Genomic DNA, 24,933 nt, shown 5'->3' on the forward strand with positions numbered 1-24,933 from the left:
ATCACATCTCAAGAGATCACTTGTGGCTGTGTGTCCCATGATGTGCCTCTAAGATGTGTGGGTGCACAGAGGCCAGCAGTGCCCACTCAGTGTGCTGAGGCTAAGGGGCATCCAAACCCGGGGGCCGTATGCCATCGAGGGTGCATGAAGAGTCAGGCTTACTGGGCATCACAGCTACTCAGGAGGCTGAGGCGAAAGGATTGCTTGAGGCCAGGAGTCCAAGGCCAGCCTGGGCAACATAGCGAGACCCCCGTCTTTTAAACAGAGGAAGAGCCAGGCTTTACTCCAACCTGTATAAAATGCTCTCTTCTAGAAGGCTCTTTGGTTTCTAGAGTGGAATGCCACTCCGTTCCCTTAGGAAAAAGATGTCTGGTGCGGCTGCAGGTGGAAGTGGTCAGGAACAGGGCTGCTGACAGGCCTGGACTCTGCGTCCCTCCCCATGAGCCTGGTCTTCGTGTCTCCCGTCCCTGCTTCTCTCTGTGCACTTTATTCGCCTCCCTGCCAGCTGGCTTCCGCCTTTTGCTTGCTGTTCTGGTTTGCACATGGCAGGCACATCATGCTTCTCGCACTGTGACATTTTAGCATCGCCAGCTCCTGGTAAACCCCTTGTTCCCTCATTGCCTGCCATTCTCAGGAGGAGGACAGGAGAGAGGCCAGCTCATCACTTGACCCACCTGTGGCTTGGCTCCGCTTAGGTCAAGGGCACATCATCCTGCAGCCAAGCTGTGGCTTAGAGGGCACAGGAACAAAGCAGTCCTGCCCATTAGGGCAGCAGGGGCGAGAAGTGGGCAGTTTCCTGTGGACATCCTGATCTTTCTCCACGTTCACCAGTCAACCTTCTGTTTGATTGGTCCCCCTTTCTGGCCCCTTGACCCCAACAAGTAAAGTACTGAGTTATGACATCAGATATTCCAGATACAGAAAGAGAATCCTTCACCCCTGCATTGAATATTACTTAGTTGTCATTCTAGTTGATGTATCAATCAACTATTGTGTGTAACTTTAGGTTTAGGTCTGAATTTTCTGGGTGGTCTGCCAAAATCAGATTTCTGAGCCTGTATGCTGAGAACCCATTCCAAGTAGAACAGTTGCACCAAGATGTGGAGGACATCGGGCGCTGCCTGAACAGCCAGTCTTGAATCTAGCTCTTTCCCACCCTCTCGTAGCCTTTTACATGCCACAGTTACTGTTATTTTAATACACCGATGGACCAGGCATGGTGGCTCACACCTGTAATCCCAGCACTTTGGGAGGCAGAGGCAGGCGAATCACCTGAGGTTGGGAGTTCAAGACCAGCCTGACCAACATGCAGAAACCCCGTCTCCATAAAAAATACAAAGTTAGCTGGGTGTGGTGGCACATGCCTGTAATCCCAGCTACTTGGGAAGCTGAGGCAGGAGAATCACTTAAACCAGGAGGCAGAGGCTGCAGTGAGCCGAGATCACGCTGTTGCACTCCAGCCTGGGCAACAAGAGCAAAAACAACTCTCTCTTAATACAATTGATGGTTATCAAGCCTACAACTTATATGTTTCCACTTTCTCCTTGAATATGGAGAATGACACGCTAAATATTATCAGAGAAAATATATACTCTGTTGGATCCGGATACAATTTGAGGCACAGTTATCAAATCTCAGAGTTCAAGAAATATCTGTGTATCCATCCTCCCCACAGCTTCCCTGCCGTGTACTCACCTGGCCTCCTGGGGACAGGTGATCCGCCAGCCCCTGCCCTGTTCCTCTCCCCAGTTGGCCACCATGCTTGTGTTTTGTGAGGTTGAAAGTAACACCCAGCATTCCCAAGTTTAACATGGGAGGATGCACTTAGCTATGGATTTGCTTATGTTTACCATTCAACCATTTTCTTTTTACAATCACGGTGTGCTCAAATACAACTGTAAAAGTAATTCATTTCTGTGGAAAATAACTCCTGTTAGCTGTGCAGTCTCATGCCAGGTGTTTAAGCTGTCCATACTTGGATTTTGTCATCTGTAATTTACGATCACAATACCTACCCCTACTGGTTACGGAGAGATTAAACGAGATGTGTACCAACTGGGGAGTCTCAAGTGATAGCTCTAAGGCAGTAAGAGGAAAGAGAGTGGGAGGGAGCCTGGTTGTGGTCCTCTCACTCAGATGTGTGGGCGGGCTGCTCCCACAACTCCCTCTGCCTCTGCACATCCCTGGCTACAAGTGACCCCCAGTTGGGTCCCTTTGCTTGTCCCCTGGGACCTGACAGCAGAGACTATTGTCCCTCGCCCCTGGCGAGATTTAGGAGTTTGGCAGATCTAATGAAGATCCAGTGTTCAGTTCTGCATGCTGTAAACCTTGACTTCCTTGCACGATGTAAACCTTGATTGATTTGTTTTGTTTTGTTTTGTTTGTTGTGTTGTGTTGTGTTTTTGTTTTTTGTTTTTGTTTTTGTTTTGAGATGGAGTCTCGCACTGTCACCAGGCTGGAGTGCAGAGGCACGGTCTCGGCTCCCTGCAACCTCCACCCCCTGAGTTCAAGCAGTTCTCCTGCCTCAGCCTCCTGAGTAGCTGGTACTACAGGTGCACCATGCCCAGCTAATTTTTTTATTTTTAGTAGAGACAGAGTTTATCCATATTGGCCAAGATGGTCTCAATCCCCTGACCTCATGATCCACCCACCTCAGCCTCCCCATGCTGGGATTACAAGCGTGAGCCAACGTGCCCAGCCATAAACCTTGATTTGACCACAAGTTAAAACTAAGTCATCAAATCTGAAGCTGGGCTGTGACTGCTAGCCAGATTCTTAGAGGATTTCACCACGAAATGAAAGCTCTCCCAACCTACCCCTGCTTCTGAAAGTATCTGCTAGACTTGGTGACTTCCTTTCAAAATCTAAGCCATATTCTGCTTTTCCCAGCACAGCCAGCCAGAAAAACCGAAATTTAAAGTCCCTCAAGAGAACCACAATGCAGATAGATTGCTGTTTGGGGAACCTGGCCAGCCCACCCTGTTCACAGAGTGACGCATTCAGCATGTCAGACACACCACATGCTTCCGTGTTCACTTGATGATTACACGAAGAGCAGCATTCTAAAGGAAGGGTCTGCCCAGCCACCAGCAGCTGATTCGTTATTTATATACAATTAAAGGGCAGGGCTCAAGTGAACGCCCAGCATCTGGGAAAAGTCATTATTTATGTACGGATGAGATGAAGCCTTTGTCATTTCTCTGGTGGCTTAACATACTCCCTGCGCCTTGGGACTCATATTAAGCAGAAGAGATGCTTTAACTCCTTTATTTAAATTGTTGGTCTTACTCTACTTTTTCAGATTATCTGGGCTCGTTTAAAATTAGCCCTTGCTTCTCCTTCATATATTAAAATAGGAGAGGAGGAAAATTTCTTTTTGGAACCTATTGCCTTCTGTAGATGAATGCAATGATTCAACTATGCTTCTTAATGACCCACTATTAACATGGTAGAAAACTCAGTGCATTAATGCAATACCTCTTTTCACATCATTACTCCTAATGGAACTGTTACCAGGATAATAGCTTGACCTTTAGCTATAGATTCAGGTAGCAAAAATGCATTCTGTCTCCCCAATACCTCTATTCACATAGAATATTGACTGTTTGCAGATCAATGCAATAACAGTCTTTTGGCCTTGTTCTTGAGGCCTCATCTGCTATCGTAACGGAGAGAATAGGATTTCGTCTTCAGTAGGTAAATTCTAGTTAAAAGTCTCTTTTAAGTTTAGATGTAATCCATGAACTAGAGTGTCAATAACATGCCCGGTGGAAATATTTATTTGAATAGGTATTTTTTGAAAAGCCTTTTGCTGCACCTTCAAAGGTCTTAGACCACGAACCCGGGAGATAGTGATTTTCTTGGCTTTTTTCTATTGAAGCCAAATTAGTTTCCGCTGAGGCTAGAAAAGTAATAAGCAGACACGGCTGCCCTTCTAGTGACTGCGGGAATATTTGAGCTCAGGGCTGGACTAGAAAGGTCTGATCTGAACCCCCTCACGACGTGGGAGCAGAGATTCCACAGCCTCCTTTGGCTTATCTTAAATTTGTTTGTCCACGCCCATGGGAATCATTCAATTTGGCATAGTCCAAATCCACTTTGCTAATTTGGAACCGTGACTTTCTAATGTGTGCTAATTTGGACACATGCTTTTCACAACCCAAGAAAAGAGGGGTTGCTATGGAAATTAACTATATAAATAATATTCCAAGGGGGGAGATGCTTACCTGCTAAGATGGTGGATTCAGTCGTTTTTGTAGTACACATTTTTATATAAATGGAGAGCATGCTAAATAGAAATATTTTGTTCTGTTTATTGAAATAGGACTTCAAGAACCTTTTGGAAATTATCTGATTAGTAAATGTTCTTGTGGGCATTTGAATGCAATAAGACCTTGCTTCTTTAAATAGATTAATTAAAGACTTCCTGCTAATTCAGACAGACCATTTTCCCCCCAATTAGTCTAAATTTGTAAGCTAATGTATTTGCTTCCATTAGAAAACTGGAAAATATGTTTGCCTATTTATCAAATGCTTGAGTTCTTCAGAAAAAGGCATCATAGTAGGTGCTTTGATGGAGACAAAAGAGATGAAGACCCTGAAGTTACTTACAATCCAGTGGCAGAGATTTGAAAGCACCCACCCCCAGGGATAGCATTTCTTCTGCATCTCCTCGCCTCGCCCTCCCGGTCCCCACATATCACACACTGGGCAGCCTTGTTGACTCTCTTCCCAGTCATTAATTCTGCTTCTAACCATCACTGCCCGTCTCCCCAGGTGGGGCTTTGATGGAACCTTTCCATTACAGCTCTTACCGTAGCCCTACATGTTCCTCTCACTCCCCGGCCCCACTGTCATCCTGATCACCTCCCTGTCCCCATGACCAATGGCCTAGCCTGTGTAGCCACCATTCACCTCTGCTGCATGTCAGCCCCACACTACTGGTCACACCTTAGCATCCTCAGCTGCTAGCAGATGCTCCGGTATCTCAGGGGTCAGTTCTTCCAGTGCCACGACCCCTGCTTGGCAACCAGCGACATCTGCATTCCCTGATCTCTATAGACATCTCTAAGCCCATGAGCCTTTTTCTGCTTTCATGTCCTTCCTAGATCTGGGGGTGAAAGAGAGGGAGGGAGTGGAAAGGTGAGTTCATTCAGGCCAGGTCACACCTTCAGCATCTTCAAGGGCCTCTATGGCTGTTCTTCTGCCAGAACTGTCCAGCAAAGTCCTGAGCCTAGACCAGCCCTACCATCTATTGTCCTGAAGGAGCTGCAGGGGACCGAGGGGGACAGCCTGCATAGACTGTGGCCATGTCATGTGGCCCTACCACATAGCCCATCTGCGGGTTGGCAGCTGTCCGTGGTCTGCTACCCCTCCGATTCTTCTCAGAGGTGATCCCACACTTCCTCCACACCATCCATCTCCCAGAGCCCCTCACCCCTGAGCTCACTGAGGCCTCAGGAGTGTTTGCTGCAGTCTAGACCCACTTCCGAACCGACCATCTTCCCTTCCCGTGGGTTGAGAAAAGGACGTTTCCCTCCTTCCATTGGAGGCAGCCCCTGCATTCCTATTCCAGATCCATCAGCCCCGGCCCCCCAGGGCGGTGCGTTTGACAGCCTACTCCTTTTCCCTATGTGTCATTCTCTCCCACCGCTGCTCCCTCAGCCTGCACCCCACGCCCATGTCCCCATTCCTCAGCCATCCTGTCTCCCCTCTTCTTCTGCCCTCCCCTCTGGGCCAGGTGTCCTGACAGTGGCCAGCCTCCCTGGCCCTCACTGACCTTCAGAGGGCACCAAGCCACCCCTCCTGCCCCTCTTCTGCACTGCAGCCCACTGGTCCCTCCTTTTTTTTTTTTTTTAGACAGAATTTTGCTCTTGTTGCTCAGGCTGGAGTGCAATGGCACAATCTCGGCCCACTGCAACCTCCACCTCCCAGGTTCAAGCAATTCTCCTGTCTCAGCCTCCCAATACCTGGGATTACAGGCATGCACCAACAAGCCCAGCTAATTTTGTATTCTTAGTAGAGACAGGGTTTCTCCATGTTGGTCAGGCTGGTCTCGAACTCCAGACCTCAAGTGATCTGTCTGCCTCAGCCTCCCAAAGTGCTGGGATTACAGGGATGAGCCACCGCACCCGGCCTGGTCCCTCCTTTTTATTGGAGCCACTCACTGGCCTTCCCACCACTCTTCCTACCCCTCCTGCCTGGCCAGCCGCACTTGGGCCCCTTCAGGCACTAGTCTACTGCCACCTTCTCCCTGGCAGTGTGGCCTTCCCCAGGGCTCCCAACCCGGCCTGTGCACTTTCCACTCTGTGTTGTCTGGTGAATGTTCTCTCTCTCACTGTTTTTTATTTGTTTGTTTTTTGTTTTTTTCAGTCAGTCTTTCTCTGCTGCCCAGGTTGGAGTGCAGTGGTGCTATCTTGGCTTGCTGCAACCTCCACCTCTCAGGTTCTAGTGATTCTCCTGCCTCAGCCTCCCGAGTAGCTGGGATTACAGGTGCACGCCATCATGCACAGCTACTGCTATGTATTTTTAGTAGAGTCAGGGTTTTACTGTGTTGGCCAGGCTGGTCTCAAACTCCTGACCTCAATTGATCCACCCACTTCGGCCTCCCAAAGTACTGGGATTACAGGCCACCAAGCCCAGCCTCTCTCACTGTTTTAATCACCACATGTATGTTTCTCTCAAACCAATGTCTTCAGCTTAGCCCCTTCTTTGAACTGTAGGTTTCTCTGTCTAAATACACTTGGCCTCCTTGTCTGTATGTTCTGCATCCACAGATTCAACCAGCTATAGATTGAAAATATCCAGAAAAAAGAATTCAATGCAGCAATAAAAAATAATGCAAATAGGACGGGCGCCCCTCCACTGCTGTTGTATATGCTGGTGTCTCAGGGCACAATTGTACAAGTTGCTTAAGGTCTCACTTGATTGCCCAGGCTGGAGTGTAGTGGTGTGATCATAGCTTACTGCAGCCTCAAACTCCTAGGCTCAAGCGATCCTCCTGCCTCAGCTTCCTAAATAGCTGGGACCACAGGCTTGCACCATCACTGTCAGATGATTGATTGATTGAGACAGGGTCTCACTGTGTTACCCAGGCTGGTCTCAAACCCCTGGCCTCAAGCAACCCTCCCACCTTAGCCTCCTGAAGTGTTGAAATTACAGGCATGACCCACCATGCCTGGCCTGTATCATGGACTTGAACATCTGCACATTCTGGTATCTGCTGGGGGTCCTGGAACCAGGACTATGTCTGCCATCTCCACGTGGGTGCTCCACAAACACCCCAAACTCAGCATGCTCCAGAGCAAGCCTGCGATGTCCTCTCAGCTCACACACCTTCCCTTTCTTCTTTTTACCTTATCATGTATTTAACCAAACAATGCCAGTTCTCTGAGAGGCCCTTGATGCTTCACTAGCTCAGACTTCGGCAGTCGCTGCCTGAAGGGAAGCCCCCTGCTTCACTCTGGGCTCCCTGAAATGTGTCTGCCACTCTACTGACATTCATGACTTCCTCCGGAAGTGGATTGTTTCCATGACTGTAGAGATCATGTATAGCTGCTTCTCTTCTTTCAAATGATTTCCTTAGGATAAATTTCCAGGAGGAAGATTACCAGTCCAAAGGTACAACAGTTTTATCTCTCCCATTAAATATTACTCTTATTTCTCAAAAGAGTTTTTGCCTATTTTGCACCAACAGGAATGTTTCAATGTGCCGTGTCCGCACAATTTTATCCGGATCAAGTATTAGCTTTCTGACATCGTTTTTCTAATCTTAGTAGGTATCAAGTGTGTTTTTCAGTTCTTTGGTTTACTTATTAATTGAACATTTTTCCTAATATTTTTTGTTAAATTTTTTTTGCCTATTTATCTATGGACCTTTCAAAGCAGCTCTTTCATTTGAATGAGCTTTGTCTGCTGGCGGATAGTGAACCTTTTTGGTCACATTTAGTACAACTAGCTTTTCTCATTCTGATGGAATGTCTTATTTTTCATTCAATAGAAATTTTACCTTTTTCTGTAGTTGAATCTGTCAATATTTTTTTTAAGCGAAACCTTTTAAAACATTGAAATTACCGATATCTTAAATACCAAGGAGGCAATGTGATGCGATGGCCTACCAGATCTTGGCCTCATGAAGAACAAGTTGAAAAGATGAGTTTAAACGTGCCCGGGAGTCAGCGGGAGGCCGAAACGTCCACACCAGCGCCGCGTGTGCAGCCACACACTGTGCACATCCTACCCACGATCATCGTCCCGCCTCCCTGATGTCTGGCCCTGGGCTTCTCCTTAGTTCCCTTTGGGCTTAATCGGGAACTTTCCTGAGAGCTCGTGCCATGTGCGAGGGATTGACTTGAGATAGAATTGGAACTTTCATCATGACATCAACCGAATTATTATTTGAGGGCTGATTGAGTTAGTAGAAATCGCCATGAGAAAGACCATCGTTTCGTGTAATTTCACATTCAATTTTGAATCGACAACAAAAGAGTGAACTCTTTTAATACATTTGCTAGACCTCGTCATAAGGTCAGTAAACCCTTAGGAAGCATTTTCTTCTCTGCCTATAAGACACATACACATGGATGCAGAGCCAGGAGAAAGAGCAGTCTCCATACAGACTACTTAGTGAGTATCGCCAGTTTCATTTTGAAGCACAATGCATTGGACATAGCCAGGGCTTGCTAATCCATCTTTGCCAAAGAAATATAACACAGATATTGAACATATATCATGCAGAACTGACATCCTTTAGAAGTACACTGCTGTTTTCTTTTTAGAATATATTTCTGTTTCAGATCTGCATATTTTCCTTGCTAAGGTATTTAACAATATTTTACATTTTCTTTTAGTCTTCACAGAAAAGTACTGTACAGCTAACCATGTGGATAAGCTTCCTGGCCCAAGAGATTGGGTACAGATTCTACAGGATCAAATTAAACTGGCCAGAAGAAGGTTAAAAAGAGGCTCAGGTATGACTAAGGTGCAAAAAAAATAATTGCAGAAGCACTTATGAATTCTTAGGCTTTGTAAAGTACAATACTTGACTCTAGGTTATTTCAGTGTCTTTTTTTCTGAAAGAGACACTGTGTATAATATGCTATGATTTGCTCTCTTAAAGTCTCATTCAAGTGAATTTTGAAACTCTCCTTCAGACTAAATCGTAAAAATTATGTCAGGCCATTTGCTTTGAGTAGTACAAGTGAAAAAGAGTGCTAATCTCCTTCGTGGTCTGATGCGTCTTCTATATGAAAACTGGATCTCTCTTTTGCGGTTTGCTTCTGTTTGCCTACTGATTTTGATTTGTTTGGATCTGCATGACTTTATAAAAGTATGAGTTGTTTAAGGTAATTAAAAAAAAGAAGAGGAAGAAAGAAACTCTTCTACCAGAAACACAACATCAAGTAAAAGGGATTTTAAGGGTGTGTGTGTGTGTGTGTGTGTGTGTGTGTATGCATGCATGCGCACGTGCGTGCACGGGTTGTGTGTGTGGGTTGTGGGTTTAAAATTCTGGACTTGGAGATTCTGGGATTATTCTTCCGGGAAAAATGAGGAGCAGCTGAATTCTGACTGTTCGGATTTGATCACCGAAGTCTCAGCTTCCCCAAAGTGACCGTGGGGGCCAATTTACTAGTGAAGAATCCCTGTATGTTTGGCTTTCTCCTATCAAATGAGAATAATTATCTCTAGGAGGCCACAAATCTCTAGATACTATTTTTAAATTTCATATAAAGTCACATAGCCATTATGAAAAGCAGTTCGGAGGTTCCTCAAAAATTAAAGATGGCTGAGAGGCTGAGGCAGGAGGATTGCTTGAGCCCAGGAGTTAGAGACCAGCCTGGGCAACATCTCCAGATGTTTTGTGGAGATGGAAACCCCATCTATATACACACACACAAAAAAAAAAAACCTTAAAAGTTAACCAGGCAGGTTGGTACACACCTGTTGTCCCACCTACTTGGGAGGCTAAGATGGGAGGATCGCTTGAGCCCAGGAGTTTAAGGCTGCAGTGAGCTCTGATTGGTCACTGCACTGCAGTCTGGGTGACAGAGTGAGACCCTCTTTCTTTAAAGAAAAAGAAAATGGGGAAATTCTGTAGAAGGTTGTTCTCGGGGACCCAGAAAGACCTTGCTAGCAGTGGATCACGTGACTGTATAACAAACACAATTTAAATGTTGTTCTGGTGCCTTCCCCATGCTGCATATTTTAGACATAAACACACCTTATTTTCCTTCTATCGTCAGATGCTGAGACTGATTATTATGAGTTCCGGTCTCTGTTTCCTCCCCACTGTCTCACCAGCACACATCCCTCTTCTCTTTCCCACAAGCAGACTGGCCAGGGAACACATCCCCTAACCATGTCACATTTCTATTAATAATTCATATCACAAGTGCCCATTTTCCCCCTGGGCTTGCCCATTTCTACAGGTTGAGACCCAAGCCGTAGCCTGCTCCCCACCCTTCCCCTCCTGGAGGAGCCTCCACTCACGTGGAAGACTGCCCACTTCTCCCCCTTAGACTTCAGAATATTTGATGTCAGACGTTGTAACTTTTGACCACTGGTCTAGATGATCTGCCCAGATGCTTATGATCGGCACCTTGGCCCTTCTCTTCTGTGTTCCTAGCAGGTTCTATTAGCAACTGAGAAGTGGAAGGTGGCTGTAAGACACAACCAACCCTGACATGCAGACCCAAATGATAGCACATCAGCAGTGACCTGCCACATACAGCTTGTCTCCCCATTTTGTCAAATCCTGTTAACACATCATCCTCCTCTAGGGCTCAGAAGTGGGTCCCCAGCAAATTGAAACCAGAGCCACTTGCATTTCCTTCTGTGATGCCAGTAGGAACCGAGAGATCTGGATCAATCATGTGACTTGCTGTCATGCTTTTTGTTTTGACGATTTTCAGTCTAAATGATAATACAAACAGTGTCACATAGATATTGAGCAACTTGAACCTTATTTACCATATCTGGCTCCATTCTTGGAATAAGGTGGAGACTCTGACTCCACAAGCTAATTGGCTGCCACTTAGGGAAGCCTGCACAGCCTCTAGAAAAGAAAAAAAGAAGGGCCCACACAGATTTGAAAGGCTGTTACGCGAATCCACATAGCGATTCATGTGGGGCCCTCATCACATGGAATAATTTTTATTCTGGAACTCCAGTGATTCCTCAATTCCTCTCCTGGTGCGCATTTTTATCATTTTCATTAGATTATTTTCTCGGAGCTGAAATCACAATGTTATTTGTGTTAGGTCTCAGAGTGAAGATGTCACTGCTGTTAAATGTTTATTGGACTTGCTCAATCTTTTCCAAATTTAACAACTTGATTGTCACCAGGGAAGAAAGACTGTGAGCTTATTGTTGCAGATAGATGTTATAATTAAATTTGAATAACACAACAATGCTCTTCCTCCTTCACTCTCGGCCCCTATTCATGCAGCTCTCACGTTCTGATTTATATGTAATCGTCTATATAATTTTTTGGTTATATGTGTTCTGTTCTTACTGAAGCACATAATGGCATAGCCCTGTTTTTTCAAAGGCAGGATATCTGAATTACAAAAGGAAGATCAGTTTATACCCTGATCTTCTTTTAAAACTGATCTTGTTATAACTAAATTAAAAGCGATTATACATGTAAAGAAAGTTGCTAAAATATAAAATGAACTAGAACTCGAAGATTTAAGAAATTAACTCATAGGCCAGGCACAGTGGCTCATGCCTGTAATCCCAGCACTTTGGGAGGCTGAGGCGGGCTGACCACCGGAGGTCAGGAATTCAAGACCAGCCTGGCCAGCATGGGGAAAACCCATCTCTACAAAAGTACAAAAATTAGCTGGGTATGGTGGCTCACGCCTCTAGTCCCAGCTACTCAGGAGGCTGAGGTGGAAGAATCACTTGAACCCAGGAGATGGAGGTTGCAGTGAGCTGAGACCATGCCATTGCACTCCAGCCTGTGTGACAGAGTGAGGCTCCATCTAAAAAAAAAAAAGAAAAAGAAAAAAGAAATTAGCTCATAGTGATGCATACAGTATGATATGGTATGTTATGTTTGGACTATTCATAGCAAAGAGGTATTAGACATTAACCCAATTCATGTCCTTGGCATTGTTAGTTACTACCTGTGTTACCTGGAGTGAGTTTCCTCACCTCCGTCCCACTTTCCTCATTTGTTAAGATGGGCATAACAACAGACCCACCTTGTAGAGTTTCCTAAGGGTTCAATAGCACATTGTATGTCAGTGCTCAGCAAGCATTTAATAAATGGTGGAGATCATCATTATCATTATTATTATTATTATTACTGAAGGATTCTTAAAATCCTAGGCAATGAGAGAAGCACCCTGAAGACCATCTGTCTTTGCCAACTCACTCAAACCAGTTAGAAGAAAATCATGTCTTCTAAATATATACATAACATATGTTCATTATTTTTCATATATAAAGCAGTTTCTAAAAGCCATAGAACAAAATTTAAAATACCTAAAGCCTTTCATCCAGAGGGAAACACAGTTCACATTTTAGCATGTCCTGAATATTTTCTGTAAACCCGTTAGTCACACCACGTGTCCTGTGGTTTGACAGAATATTTTTGTGTTATGAAGTATTCATCTACGACATCATTTTTAGTGCTGGCTAATTTTCTGCAGCCTAGATGAGTCTTTCGTATTTCATCCCTTCTCAGTGATTTCTCTTTGTGGTGGATCTAGCAGGTCGGCAGGCAAGGGGTCTTTCGCTAATGCCAGTGAGTGTCCGTCTGAGGACAAGACGTTGGAGGAGGAAGGAGACAGGGGAAGCTTACAATGTTTCCAGCCCGAGCTAAGCCCTGATCAAGTTTAAAGCAGCAACAATAAAAACAAGTATGTGGTACTAGTTTTCCCTTCTCCCGACTCAGGGTTACAGCGTGGTGCCAAGGCTGACCTCGTTCCGCAGCCTCCCGAGGGCTGCCCACACATATTATGCAGTCAGCAGGGGTCCTCTTGTGGGGACAACAGGCCCTGGGACATGGAGGGCACCATCGAAACTATCCCAGGGACCATCATGTGATTTTATTCCCCTGTCCCCACCTGTTGGGGGAAACTAACAAGCCCATCCGTTATCAGGAGTCACATGAGCACCTTTTTTTTGCATTTAACACAAGGGTTTTTTTGTGACTGAAGGAGCTACCTTTGGAAAACTCCCAAGGAGAAGGATGCATTTATCAGGGACGAGCGAAGGTTTGCATTTCAAAATGTAGAAATGGAGAATCTTTTGAAGATGAAGCAACACCTAGTGCCTCTTCCTGACCACATCGATGCCAGAGTTAGACTGGCAGCTCTAGGATCTGAATCAGTCATTTCCAAAGAAAGGTTCATTCTCAGGATTTCCTCAGCTGCCCCCCAGGAGTGATTCTGGCCATGCCAAGTGCAGTTCTACAACAGGAACTCACTCACACGCCCCCTCGATCACCCTGTTTAAACAATTCACCCATGTGCTGGTTTGATTTTAAGCCTTTGTAAGTAAGTGAAAATACACAGAAATCATCAGTGATCAATAGAATATGGTTCATAAGATCAAACAAAAATTTCAATACAAGAGAGTTGATTTTCTATCACTATCATCAAAAAATATTTTATTCAAATAATGATGTTAACATCTGTCGTGTGAACCAACGATAGCTGAAAAGGAAAAAGAATGGCGAAAACTGTTAAGTATACTGGAGTTTTAAAAATTATATCACTGTTTTCAGTGAAATGAATGCACTCCCTGAAACTAATGAGATTTGTGTTTTATGTTTGTAACCAGCAGAGATTGCTGACGGTGATGAAAGACTGGATGGTATTTCTCTCCCACCAACAGGTAAATAAAACACATTTACATTTTCATCACCCCCTGGAAATTGCAGCCCACAAAAATATTTGCATTGAAAATGGTTTTAACATGAGACGTGCACATACTTGAGCAAACCGCTTCTGCCCTGGACCCAAGCGCTGGTCACTGGAGCTTCTCGAGGCCCTGTACTCAGAGATGTTTTTCACATTGTATAGAAAAAGCATGAAACGCTACCTTTTTCTCACACTCTTATTTTCATAAAAATTTCAGAAGAGCAGATCCTAAGAACTAAGCATCACAACACTTTGCCTCCCCAAACCTTTGGACATCACAAAATATTTTTAACATGAAATGAGATTTCACTTTAAAACAGGGACTGCTGATTTTGTGTCATCAAATTCATGGCTAGTCTGTCCCCTCCCACCTCCTCCAAACAGCCTCAGAGCCTTGAGCAGTCAATCAATGGACACTCAGTGAATACTGTGTTTTAACTGAGTGATTTGAACAAGGCCAGCCATCCAGCATGAGTGACACATTCCTAATACCAGGACCAGATCAGCCGAAGACACCCTTCCATGGAAGTGTTTGCTGCCTGCTGTTGTTAAGCCACAGACATAATTCCGGCTTCATATTATTTGACTCTCAAGTAATGCTTCTGACCGTGGCTTCCTACCTGTGTGTGGGTTCATATCTAAGAGCCAGAGGGGCAGGTGTCTGATCCGTGAGCCTTGTGGAGAACAGTTTATTCCCTCCATTGGTCACAGGACTTTACTGACTGCCCTCAAAAGAATACCTGAAGATTCTCTGTCCACAAAACCCAGATACCCCCCCAAAACCCTCTTACTGAAAAATATCAGCCAAATGTTTTTTCGTCTAGATTTGGGGTGGTCTGTTTTAATTAAATTCAGCAAATAGGCCGGGCACGGTGGCCCACTCCTGTAATCCCAGCACTTTGGGAGGCCAAGGCAGGCAGATCACGAGGTCAGGAGTTCAAGACCAGCCTGACCAACATGGCGAAACCCCGTCTCTACTAAAAATACAAAAAATTAGCCAGGTGCGGTGGCACGTGCCTGTAATCCCAGCTACTCAGGAGGCTGAGGCAGGACAATCACTTGAACCCGGGAGGCAGAGGTTGCAGTGAGCCTAGATCACACCACTGCACTCCTGCCTGGGCAACAGGGCAGGACTGCGTCTCAAAAATATATATAAATAAATAATTAATAAACTTAGCAAATATTAGTGAAGTCTCTAGGTTGTGTAGGAACTGCAGTAGGCCATGTGTTCCTTGACAGCAGATATCCCAAAATGGCAAGGAATGCCATGTTCACAGGTGTAGGATGGGTATGTGTTAGTGAACTTCAGAGCAACAGGAAAATTCAGCTGTGTAAGTAACACATTGCTTTCTCTGCCACCAAGTAGCTAAGCAACAGATCGATGGACAGATAAATGAAATATGCTGCATAGGGCAAAAAGACCTGCTTGCGTCAAGTTCTTCCTATATATTGCCACCATATAAAAGGAATTTCTCTTCTTATTTGGCTGTGTTTCCACGTTTGTGAATTAAGAGAATTGAAATACGTGATCTCTGTTGTTCCTTCCCAGTTTGTCATTCTCTGAATATCAGGGCACTCCTGTCAGCCTCATTCTTATCACCTGGCCTATTCCCAGCAGACGTATGAAATCCTAATCATAATAGACCTGCCCTTCAAAAGGCCCTTCAGGGGAGCACCATTCAGGGGAGCACCATGCCTTTCTGGCTGTGCTTCCCAAGTACTGCCCCCCACCCCGCCCCGGGCATCTGCGCTGCCCGTCCTCCCTGTGTCATATGACACAGTGGGCTTTTATTATTTGAAAACCACTCCCCTTGAAGTTTATATTCACCTCCAAGTGGTGAGTACAGAATGCCTTTGTATTTTCCCATCTGAAGATGGAGGTAGAGATCTTTCCGATGAGAAAATTGAGCTCAGAGGGAAAAAATAATGTCAAGGAATCTGAGAATGAGAAAGAATGTGAGAGATCATCTAGTCCAATCCCTTCTTTTTATCCAGTCCTTTTATTTTACAGGAAAAAAAGCCTGAGGCCCAGAAACATTAAGTGACTTTCCCAAAGTCTCAGCTGGTTGATGGCCTGGCCGGAACCCGGGTCCCTCGACTCCCAGCCATGATACCACATAGCTTTCTCATACCTAAGCCAAAGCCAGCTTTTCTCTGCATGTTTCTGAGAGATCCTAAGAGATAATGGATGTACCAGTCCCTTTAGGAGTCCACTTTGCCGTCTCAGTCTTCACAATTAAATGTTTGTCGTCGGCCCAGTTCACTGCAGCTTAAATTTATTTCTTCCAGCCTTTTCTCAACCTTTACCCAAGGCTGTGAGGTCATAATTAAGAAAACAGTATAACACACCTGCAGGTCTTCTCACTAAACTATTGATAGATATTTGATACAAATCACTAAGCAGCATGATAAATAAAAACATTTGTCATTTAGAAAAGGGGAACCCAAGTTGCAGATTGGTGCTCAAACTTTGCAGTAACAAAATTAAAGAATCTGGATAGTCTAGCATGTCTCTTGATTGCCTCCAAAGCAAAATTCCCATTCTGACTGGCTTCTTTGAATGCAGTGCTTCTGCTAACAGGTGCCCTCTGAGAATTCCACCTTTCTTACACATGTGGCTTCATTCTTGAGCTTGAGCCTCATTGGTCAGAACCACAGAAGCGACCGAGGGCTCTGAAACAGACTCTCATCCCATGTATCCAAGCTAACAACAGTTGGTTCTTTTCCAGGATTCAACGATGCGTTTATTACTTTTGTAAGGTCTTTTTTCCTCCTTCCAAATTTGTGTGTTTGGAGGAAGGCAGGAAAGCGGCTTAAATCCTTAAGTGTCTCTATGAACCGCAAGTGATGAGGGCAGAGTTACAGGCAGAACGTCAGATGACATTTGTCTGGATGCATTACATTTAAGCAACCTCTGTTTGTCAGGTTTTAACAAAAATGAATGCACCGTCTATAGTGTCTCTATTTTATATTCCCTTAACCCTATTCACTAAGCCTTTTGGGGCAACTACCAGGATGAGCCCTATGTTGAGTGTTGGTGTACAGATGCCCTCAGACTAGTGTGAGAGGCAGAAAGAATTACATAAATGCCTGAGCACAGATGTGTGGAGAGGGCCTGGGGCTCAAGAAAAGCCACTCAGGAGCTGGGGACAATTCGCATTAAAAAAACAATTATAGAGAAAGTGAAATCAAAACAGTGCTTTCTAAAATTTGAAATAGGGCTTTCAAATTTGAAATGGAGGATGTTCATCTGGACTTAGCAATGGTCATAAATGGACATTTTACATGCTTTTCTTTTTAAAAATTAATAAAATGTAAGGAAGAACATTTCAATTGCTTTTACCATCCACAAACAACCATTATTGGATGATTTTTCTCAAATGTTTCTCCATTTTATTTATTTATACGGCAGAGATCAAACATGTAAAAGTTTGTTTCCTAAGCTTTTTTTATTTTTACTTAACTAGCATTTTTCCACTTTATGGTAAATCTTCATATGCATTATTTTAATAGCTGTATGATATTCTGTTTTGCAGGTAAATTATATTTTATTAGGCCATTTTCTATTACTGTACAATATGTGGGTATACTCTGATAGTAACACACATTCATGGGTTTTCTCATAAGAAACAATCATTACAGATTTCAAATCTCTACAATTGCTTATGGAGGACAGCTAAAGCCTTGGCTAAAAACTTAGCGGCTTCACTCTGAAACAGCCACTTCCCCAGTCAATTCTTTGCTCGTCCAGAACACCCACCTCCAGCCATGTCACAGAAACGTGTACAACTCTTCCTTAGAGAAGCGGCTCTCCCCCTTCATTTTCTTGTCTCTGTTGTAGGTAACATATTTGACACCAGGAGAGAAAACACGGAGGACACAGAACCAGGTTTCATTGCCTAGACTTTGGTTTTAGTGACAGTGTTCAGTGGCATACGTAACTTCCATTTGAATTTCCGAAAAGATCCACGTAGCATTTCAGGTTCCTGCAAAGTGTGGGTGTTCTGTGAAGTTTACCTGTCATGTTGAATCGTTTCCTATACTTTCTTTGTAATGTGTGATAATCAAGCCTCCGATTGGGTGTAAGATTTCTAAAATCATTTTTCGGGTTGATTTCTTACCCTTTAAAAGCCCGGCATATGATTCAGTTAGTTCACTGTCCATTATAAAGAAGTGGTTCTCTCTTCCCTGTTTTCATTCAAAACCTCAATGTGAATATAGAGAGCTTTGAAACATATTTATTTTAATGTAAATTGCTTAGATGCAGTATAAAGGAGGACGGCTCTTTCCAGTGCTGAGAGAGCAGTTGTGAAGGCCAAAATTAATTAGACCTTCATCATCTTGAAAGATGAAAAAGTTGTTTTGGGAGACAGGATACCTCTGACCTATGAGATGAAATCATCCATGACATCAGTGCCCCCAAATGGCCATTTGTAACTGAGTAAGTGCAAATGACCTATGAGTCCTTAGGAAAGAAAAGCCTTTTCACCTAAGTTGCATCAACACAATGACAAAATAACTAATGAAAAGGTGAGAAAATCAATCAATTATCTACATGATACCTAACAGCCATTTTAAAAAACAGATGGGTTTAACTGAGTGGTCCAGGGTTTTGGCACCATGTGGCAACTAGCTAAAAATGTACTTAATATTATATCATTTATTTGGTTCCCAGTATACTTGCCCTCTGCTTTATATGAAACTAATATATGAAAACCTGGATATATTTTTAAAAGGTATCTTGCCATGAAGGCATTTGTTTTATAGAAATATTTGCCTTCAGATTTCTTTCTCTAATAAGATGGTAAATTTAAAATACTATGTTATTTAGAAACAGTGCATTTACACTTCCTTTATTGTATAAAGCAAATTGCATTGAATCTTTGCCACTTGACCCAAAGGCCAGAAATTGGCATGAAAACAATTTGGACTGCCAGTCACCAAACCCAGGGTTCACACCTGCTTACTGGCAGCTCCAGTGCCTTCCCCTAGCCCTGGATTTAGCAAAGCATAGAATGTTAAGAGCTAAAAGTTATTGTAGAGACTACTCAGTCCCACCCCTCGTTCTGCAGGTGGGGACGAATGAGGGTAAGCTGTTGCCAAGGGCCCGTTAACCCCTCAGTGGCCGGGGCCCTGCCTAGAACCCCAGTTTCCTGACTACCCTGTCCAGGGTGGTCACATCACGGTGTCACATCACACTGAAACGCTAAACCTAGAGATAGGAGAGGATGCTCTGGGATAAATCCCTCTTCCACCAAAGACCAGCCGGTCATCAAAGGTGACAGAAGGCATCCCTGTGCTGTGACAAAAAGCTGGCTTTAGGTGTGGCCTGTGGAATTCATCTAACTAGTAGACAAGTTACGTCTCATCTTGTGTGTCTTATTTTTCTTCTTTTGGGGGCCACAAGGAAGGTTTGGAGAAATTATTCCCACCATACCTTTTCTTTAGCCTTTTTCCATTTCTGGCCAGTAAATAATCCCTTTCCTGAAAACAGTCTCTTTGTTGTATCCAGTGATCTGATGAAGTCTTGCAAACAGGGACTCTTGTGTTTTTTGCAGCATGGGTTTTAAAATCTGTCCTCTGCCTCCCAGAAGGAAATATTACCCAAGGGAAGGGAAAAGATTAATTAGTGACCTTTCACTCTGTTAAAATAGGATGAATAGGTTGCTGGTAAAGGCAGAAACACTAACTTCCAACTGTGGTCTGTTAGAGCTTCGCTGGGAGCTTCGGAAGCAGGGCCTTCCAAGTCAGGGCCACGGCTTGGAGGATGGGTGGGCTTGAGGCTTGTTCAACTCAAAGCTATGTGCAATGAATGGCTTCACACATTGGAAATACATATCCAAACTGCAACAGTAAAATCATATTTTGTAAATTAAAATTGTTTACTTATTGTGACTACTGTTCAGACCTTATTCAGAAATCCTTTTTATAGGCTTTCTTAGCAAAAAAAAAAAAAAAAAAAAATCCATATCTGTGGATGACGTCTCAATCTTCTGTATATATGTTTTATTAATATGTAAATATTTAGATTTTTTAAAATTACTATGTTCTTTGAAAAAGAATTCCACGCGAGCCTAGTTGTGAAGATGGTGTATAACATCGTGTTGTGATATCAGTTCCCAAGATGCTGTTTATGTCCGTTCTGGAAGAACACAATAAATACTTTAATTGAACGTGCGTGCGGATCTTGACTGTGTGCCTAAGTGTTTATGGAGAGAAGTCAATGCTGTTCATTAATTAAAAGGTATTATTAGTACTCTGATGATCTCCCACAGAAGTTATATCTCCTGATGAAGTTAATTTTTTAAAAAATGAAGAAACACTTAGATTGCTGCCGGGGTGAGACTGCAGACGCTGGGAAGGCTGTGTCTGGCGGTTAGATCAATGGCTACAGCAAGTCCCACAGAAACACTTGAGCGTTAAGTACTGAGATGCTTGAAGCCTAATTTTAAATGAATTAGGTAGCTTTATAATCTTCGCTTAAAAGGTTAAGCCCTGCTTCTATGGAAACAACACATCAGAAGGACGAATCAATCCTCTGCGATGCAGAGCGGCTGCTGCCGCAGAATGGCTCACTTCCCGTCTCTGAACACAGGGGGGCGCCGCTCCTCGCCGGGCACCTGCCCCCACCTGCTCTGAGCCGGCTGCACCCGCGGGCTGGAATCCGGCTCCATCGGGGCTTCAGTTCAGGGTCTGACTCTGAGGCCCTGCTTTTAGAGGGCCCTGAGACAGCTGTGAGGAGAGGCGGGCGGGGGCGGGCAGGAGCCGCTGCCTAGGAAAGCACCCGCACCTGGGCAGGAAGCCCCAGGGCGAGCTGTTGCAGAAACACGTGGGCTCCAGCCCGCGAGTCTTGCAGGCGTCCACGCTGCTCTGAAGCTGGAGCCTGGTTCCCTCGCCTCTGCCCTGATGCCCCCAGCTTCCTGGGGTCCCTTGGGTCAGGGGCCCATGTCGTATCTTTTGGCCCAAGGCCCCTGGGATGCTCTTGATCCCACAGGCTGGCAGGGGTGCTTTGTAGGTATCCAACAGCCCAAAGACCTCTCTAACCCAATGGCCAGGGAACCCCATTTGCACACTTGCCTCCGTTGTCACCTCTGGTATTCTCCCCACCCAGCCCCCACTCAGGGATCTGGGGACACAGCTGGTTCCTTTCCCAGCAGCATCCGAGTTCAGCGGCACCATTTACTGAACACCAACTGGCCAGACACTGTGGGTGTTTAGGGCGACCGCTTTCCGGATAAAAGGGAAAAGAGGGCGAGAAGTGGGGGCGGGGGCACGTCCTGGCAATGAACTGTCCAGGCTTGCACCATCCCCAGGGGCTGGGACGGCGTGGGCGGCCGCGGAGCATCCGAAGTGAAAGGTCTTGATCGGATCCGCCTGGCTGAAGCAGGGAGCATTCGCAGGAGGCAGGGCGGGGCTGAAGACAGCGGATCCCGTGAAGAGGATATTGGGAGAGGCCCAAAACCCACTATGCCACACCTGAGAAGAATCAGCTCCGGCTGGAGCAGGGAGAACAAGTCACGGCTGACAACAGAGATTTCCGGCTGGGGAACCAGGAGGGGTGTCGCTCGCTCTCACTAAGGAACAGGGGTGTGGCGATTTGGAGAAGACAGGTGAGTCACTCCGTTCCTCCGTTCATCCATTCATCCATTCATTCCACAGGTGCTCGTGGTGGGCCCTGCAGCGTTCTGCTGGGTGGGAGTGCAGCGGTGAACCAAAGTCGGTATTCTTGCAGGGCTCAGCAAGACACTGTCACAAGAAAAGGGACAGAGGGCAGAACCCTGGGGGGACAGCAGCACACAGGCCTGCCCGTGTTACTGAACCAGAGAGCTGAAACAGGAGCTTGGTTCCAAGCCTTCAAGCACCATTCATTCCTCATAACTTAGATCTCAGCTACACTTAATCATCAGAGAGGGGTTCGCAACTTCCCCACGCCAGGCTCCACCAAGTCACAGTCTCTTACTCTTCACGTCGCTTGCCTGTCTCTGAAATTATCTTGCTTACGTATGTGTGTGTTTATCACCCATCTTTCACACACTGGAATCTAAGCCTTGTGATGTCAAGCTGTTAAGATTGCAGGCTCTGGTGAAGACACGTTCAGGATGCCCTCTCTCCTCTTTGCCCAGCAGGAGTGGACTAATTAAAGTTGGACCTGAGGTTTTTATTAATATGCAACTGAGTCATTCTGCTGACAGTGACTCGTGGCCTCCTGGTTCTGCCAGTTACAGGAAGTGACTCCCCTTCTCCCATCAGCCCAAACCCGGAGCCTTTATCCCAGAAACCGAGAGTGAGGGGAGGGTCGGGGCTGTTGGGCAGTGGCCATATTGTGGAAGGGAGCAGGAGCCTTTTCCTGCACTCTTCTTCCCCCTATATCCCATTTCTTAGATCACTTGGACTCGCCATTTCCCCTAATACCTCCCTACCACTGCTCTTCATAATTGGAGAAATTGTATCAATAGATGGACCAAAGTGATGCTCGTTGCACTCCATGAGAATTTAGTAAACGCTACTGATTCAGAGCAACTTGAATTTACACAGATCAACTCCTATTGTGTTTTGTAACCTCAAACACATAAAATCGATTATCCCCCCTAAAATAAGATATACAGATATGTATATTATTTGTATACATATAAACAAATATGTTTATACATATTTGTTTATATGAAATTAAAAAGAATGTTTAAATGAAAGTTAAAAAAAAATGTTCTAGCAATGGAGCTTGGCATGGTAGTGCCCCACATACTTTACACACATTGGTATTCCAGATAGACCTGATAGTTAAAGGCCTCTTTAATTGCTTTGTTTTGGGCCATTTTGGACTGTTCACTGAAAAATGGAAAGACATTTTGAACCTAAACTTTGAAACTAAGCTACTTTATCATTCCTTTACAATGCTTTCCAAAGTGAAGCTGATACAGGCGTGATCAATGAAGGGGTGGCCCAAAACCAGCTGTCTGGACTTCTGTGTGTGCGTGTCCTCCAGCACGGTGCCCAAACATTCGAAACACGGAGTGCCTTCCATGCCAACATGGAGTGAAAATCAGTTTTACAAGGGAAATGTAGTATCCTGAGGTATTTCGATGAAGCGGTAGCCCAGGTGCATATTCCGTTAGAAAAACTATTTTCTGCTCTACTCTAGCAATGGAGGGAGAAAGAGAATACATCAAAATAGAGGATACTTACTCTGTGTATTACCAAATTAAGTACCCTCCAAAAATGATGTATTTCTAACCACTGGACAGAGAACCACTGGACAGTGACTCAATTAGCAAGACGCAGGCTAAGCCCATCCCGCTCTGGTGCTGCACATGGTAACGGTGCCCTGTCCTTCTGGGAAATATTTAGCTAGTGTGAAGCTATGCCACCTCCCCCTGCTGCCTCTCATGGATGCTTCCTAGAACACGGAATGATGGCCACAGGCAGCTTTGACGCTTCTTAACATTTTGTGTTTGTTTCTATCATTATACCATGCGGTGTTCAAGTGTGTTTTTCCTTCCTACCTGCCCCCTTCATATTGCCTGGCAACAATAACCACAGCCCGTTCCTCCCATGCCTTGCCCAGGGGGATAGGTTCACTAGTCACGGCAGAGTGGACATATTTTAAATGTCTGACTGACTCCCGGACACTGGCTGGACACTGACAACTGGCTAGGAAACTGCATACACCATGACCCTGTCGTTATGATAGCATACAGCTTTAGAAAGTGAACACTCTCAAAGACCAAGACATAGCTTTTGATTGGAAAGCATCCAGTGACTTTGGAATGAGGAGGAGGTGGTAGAAGTTGGCGAAGTTAGTCAAAGCCATGGGAAAGACTGAATGCAGGTGTATTCATCCATTTTCACACTGCTATGAAAAAATACCTGGCTGGGCGCAGTGGCTCACGCCTGTAATCCCAACACTTTGGGAAGCCGAGGCGGGTGGATCATCTGAGGTCAGGAGATTGAGACCATCCTGGTGAAAACCCATCTCTACTAAAATTACAAAATTATAAAAAATTAGTCGGGCATGGTGGTGCGCGCCTGTAGCTACTCAGGAGGCTGAGGCAGGAGAATCGCTTGAACCGGGAGGCAGAGGTTGCAGTGAGCCAAGATCGCGCCACTGCACTCCAGCCTGGGCAACGGAGTGATACTCTGTCTCAAAAAAATAAAAAGAAAAAAGAAATCTCCAAGACTGGGTAATTTATAAAGGAAAGAGGTTTAATTGACTCAGTTCCACATGGCTGGGGAAGCCTCAGGAAACTTACAGTCGTGGCAAAAGGTAAAAGCGAAGCAAGCACCTTCTTTACAAGGTGGCAGGAAAGAGACAGAACGAAGGAACAGCCAAACAAAACCATCAGATCTGGTAAGAACTCACTCACTATCATGAGGACAGTTTGGGGGAAACCACCCCCATGATCCAACCACCTCCCATCAGGTCCCTTCCTTGACACATGGGAATTACAATTCAAAATGAGGTTTGAATGGGGACACAAAGCCAAACCATATCAATAGGAGAAAAGCCCCCCCAAAAAAATTCTTTAAAAAGTGTGAGACAGTGGCTGGGTGCAGTGGCTCAAACCTCTAATCCCAGTGCCTTGGGAGGCCAAAGCAGGAAGACTGCTTGAGGCCAGGAGTTCAAGACCAGACTGGGCAGTATAGTGAGACTGTGTTTCTTTTCTTTTCTTTTCCTTTTTTTTTTTTTTTTTTTTTTTTTTTTTTTTTTTTTTTTTTTTTTTTTTGAGATGGAATCTCACTCTGTCACCTGGTCCGGAGTGCAGTGGTGCAATCTCGGCTCACTACAACCTCCACCTCCCAGGTTCAAGCGATTCTCCTGCCTCAGCCTTCCAAGTAGCTGGGATTTCAGGTGCCTGCCACTATGCCCAGCTAATTTTTTTTTTTTTTAGTAGAGATGGGGTTTCACCATGTTGACCAGGCTGATCTGGAACTCCTGATCTCATGATTCACCTGCCTCAGCCTCCCAAAGTGCTGGGATTACAGGGCCCAGATTTTTTTTTTTTTTTTTTTGAGACAGAGTCTCACTCTATCACCCAGCCTGGAGTGCAGTGGTGGGATATTGGCT

General features: G+C 44.9%; 1 protein-coding gene across 10 annotated transcripts in view; it reads left to right on the top strand.

Moving 5' to 3' along the window:
* BEND7 (BEN domain containing 7) overlaps nt 1-20,044 on the top strand; it is a 92,319-nt gene extending 72,275 nt beyond the window's left edge. For 4 of the 10 annotated variants that reach the window (XM_037739023.1, XM_017529837.2, XM_037739024.1 and 1 more), the window contains 3 exons: nt 8,850-8,969; nt 13,792-13,845; nt 17,713-20,044. In XM_037739023.1, coding sequence (XP_037594951.1) covers nt 8,850-8,969; nt 13,792-13,845; nt 17,713-17,774 — 236 coding nt within the window. In that variant the 3' untranslated portion in view covers nt 17,775-20,044. Of the gene's footprint in view, nt 1-8,849; nt 8,970-13,791; nt 13,846-15,882 lie in introns of all 10 variants that reach the window. The other 6 variants (XM_017529839.2, XM_017529840.2, XM_037739026.1 and 3 more) reach the window with 6 other exon arrangements.
* The last annotated feature ends 4,889 nt before the right edge of the window (nt 20,045-24,933 follow it).

The sequence above is a fragment of the Cebus imitator genome, unplaced genomic scaffold, assembly GCF_001604975.1.
Source record: "Cebus imitator isolate Cc_AM_T3 unplaced genomic scaffold, Cebus_imitator-1.0 Scaffold61, whole genome shotgun sequence".
Lineage (NCBI taxonomy): Eukaryota > Metazoa > Chordata > Mammalia > Primates > Cebidae > Cebus > Cebus imitator.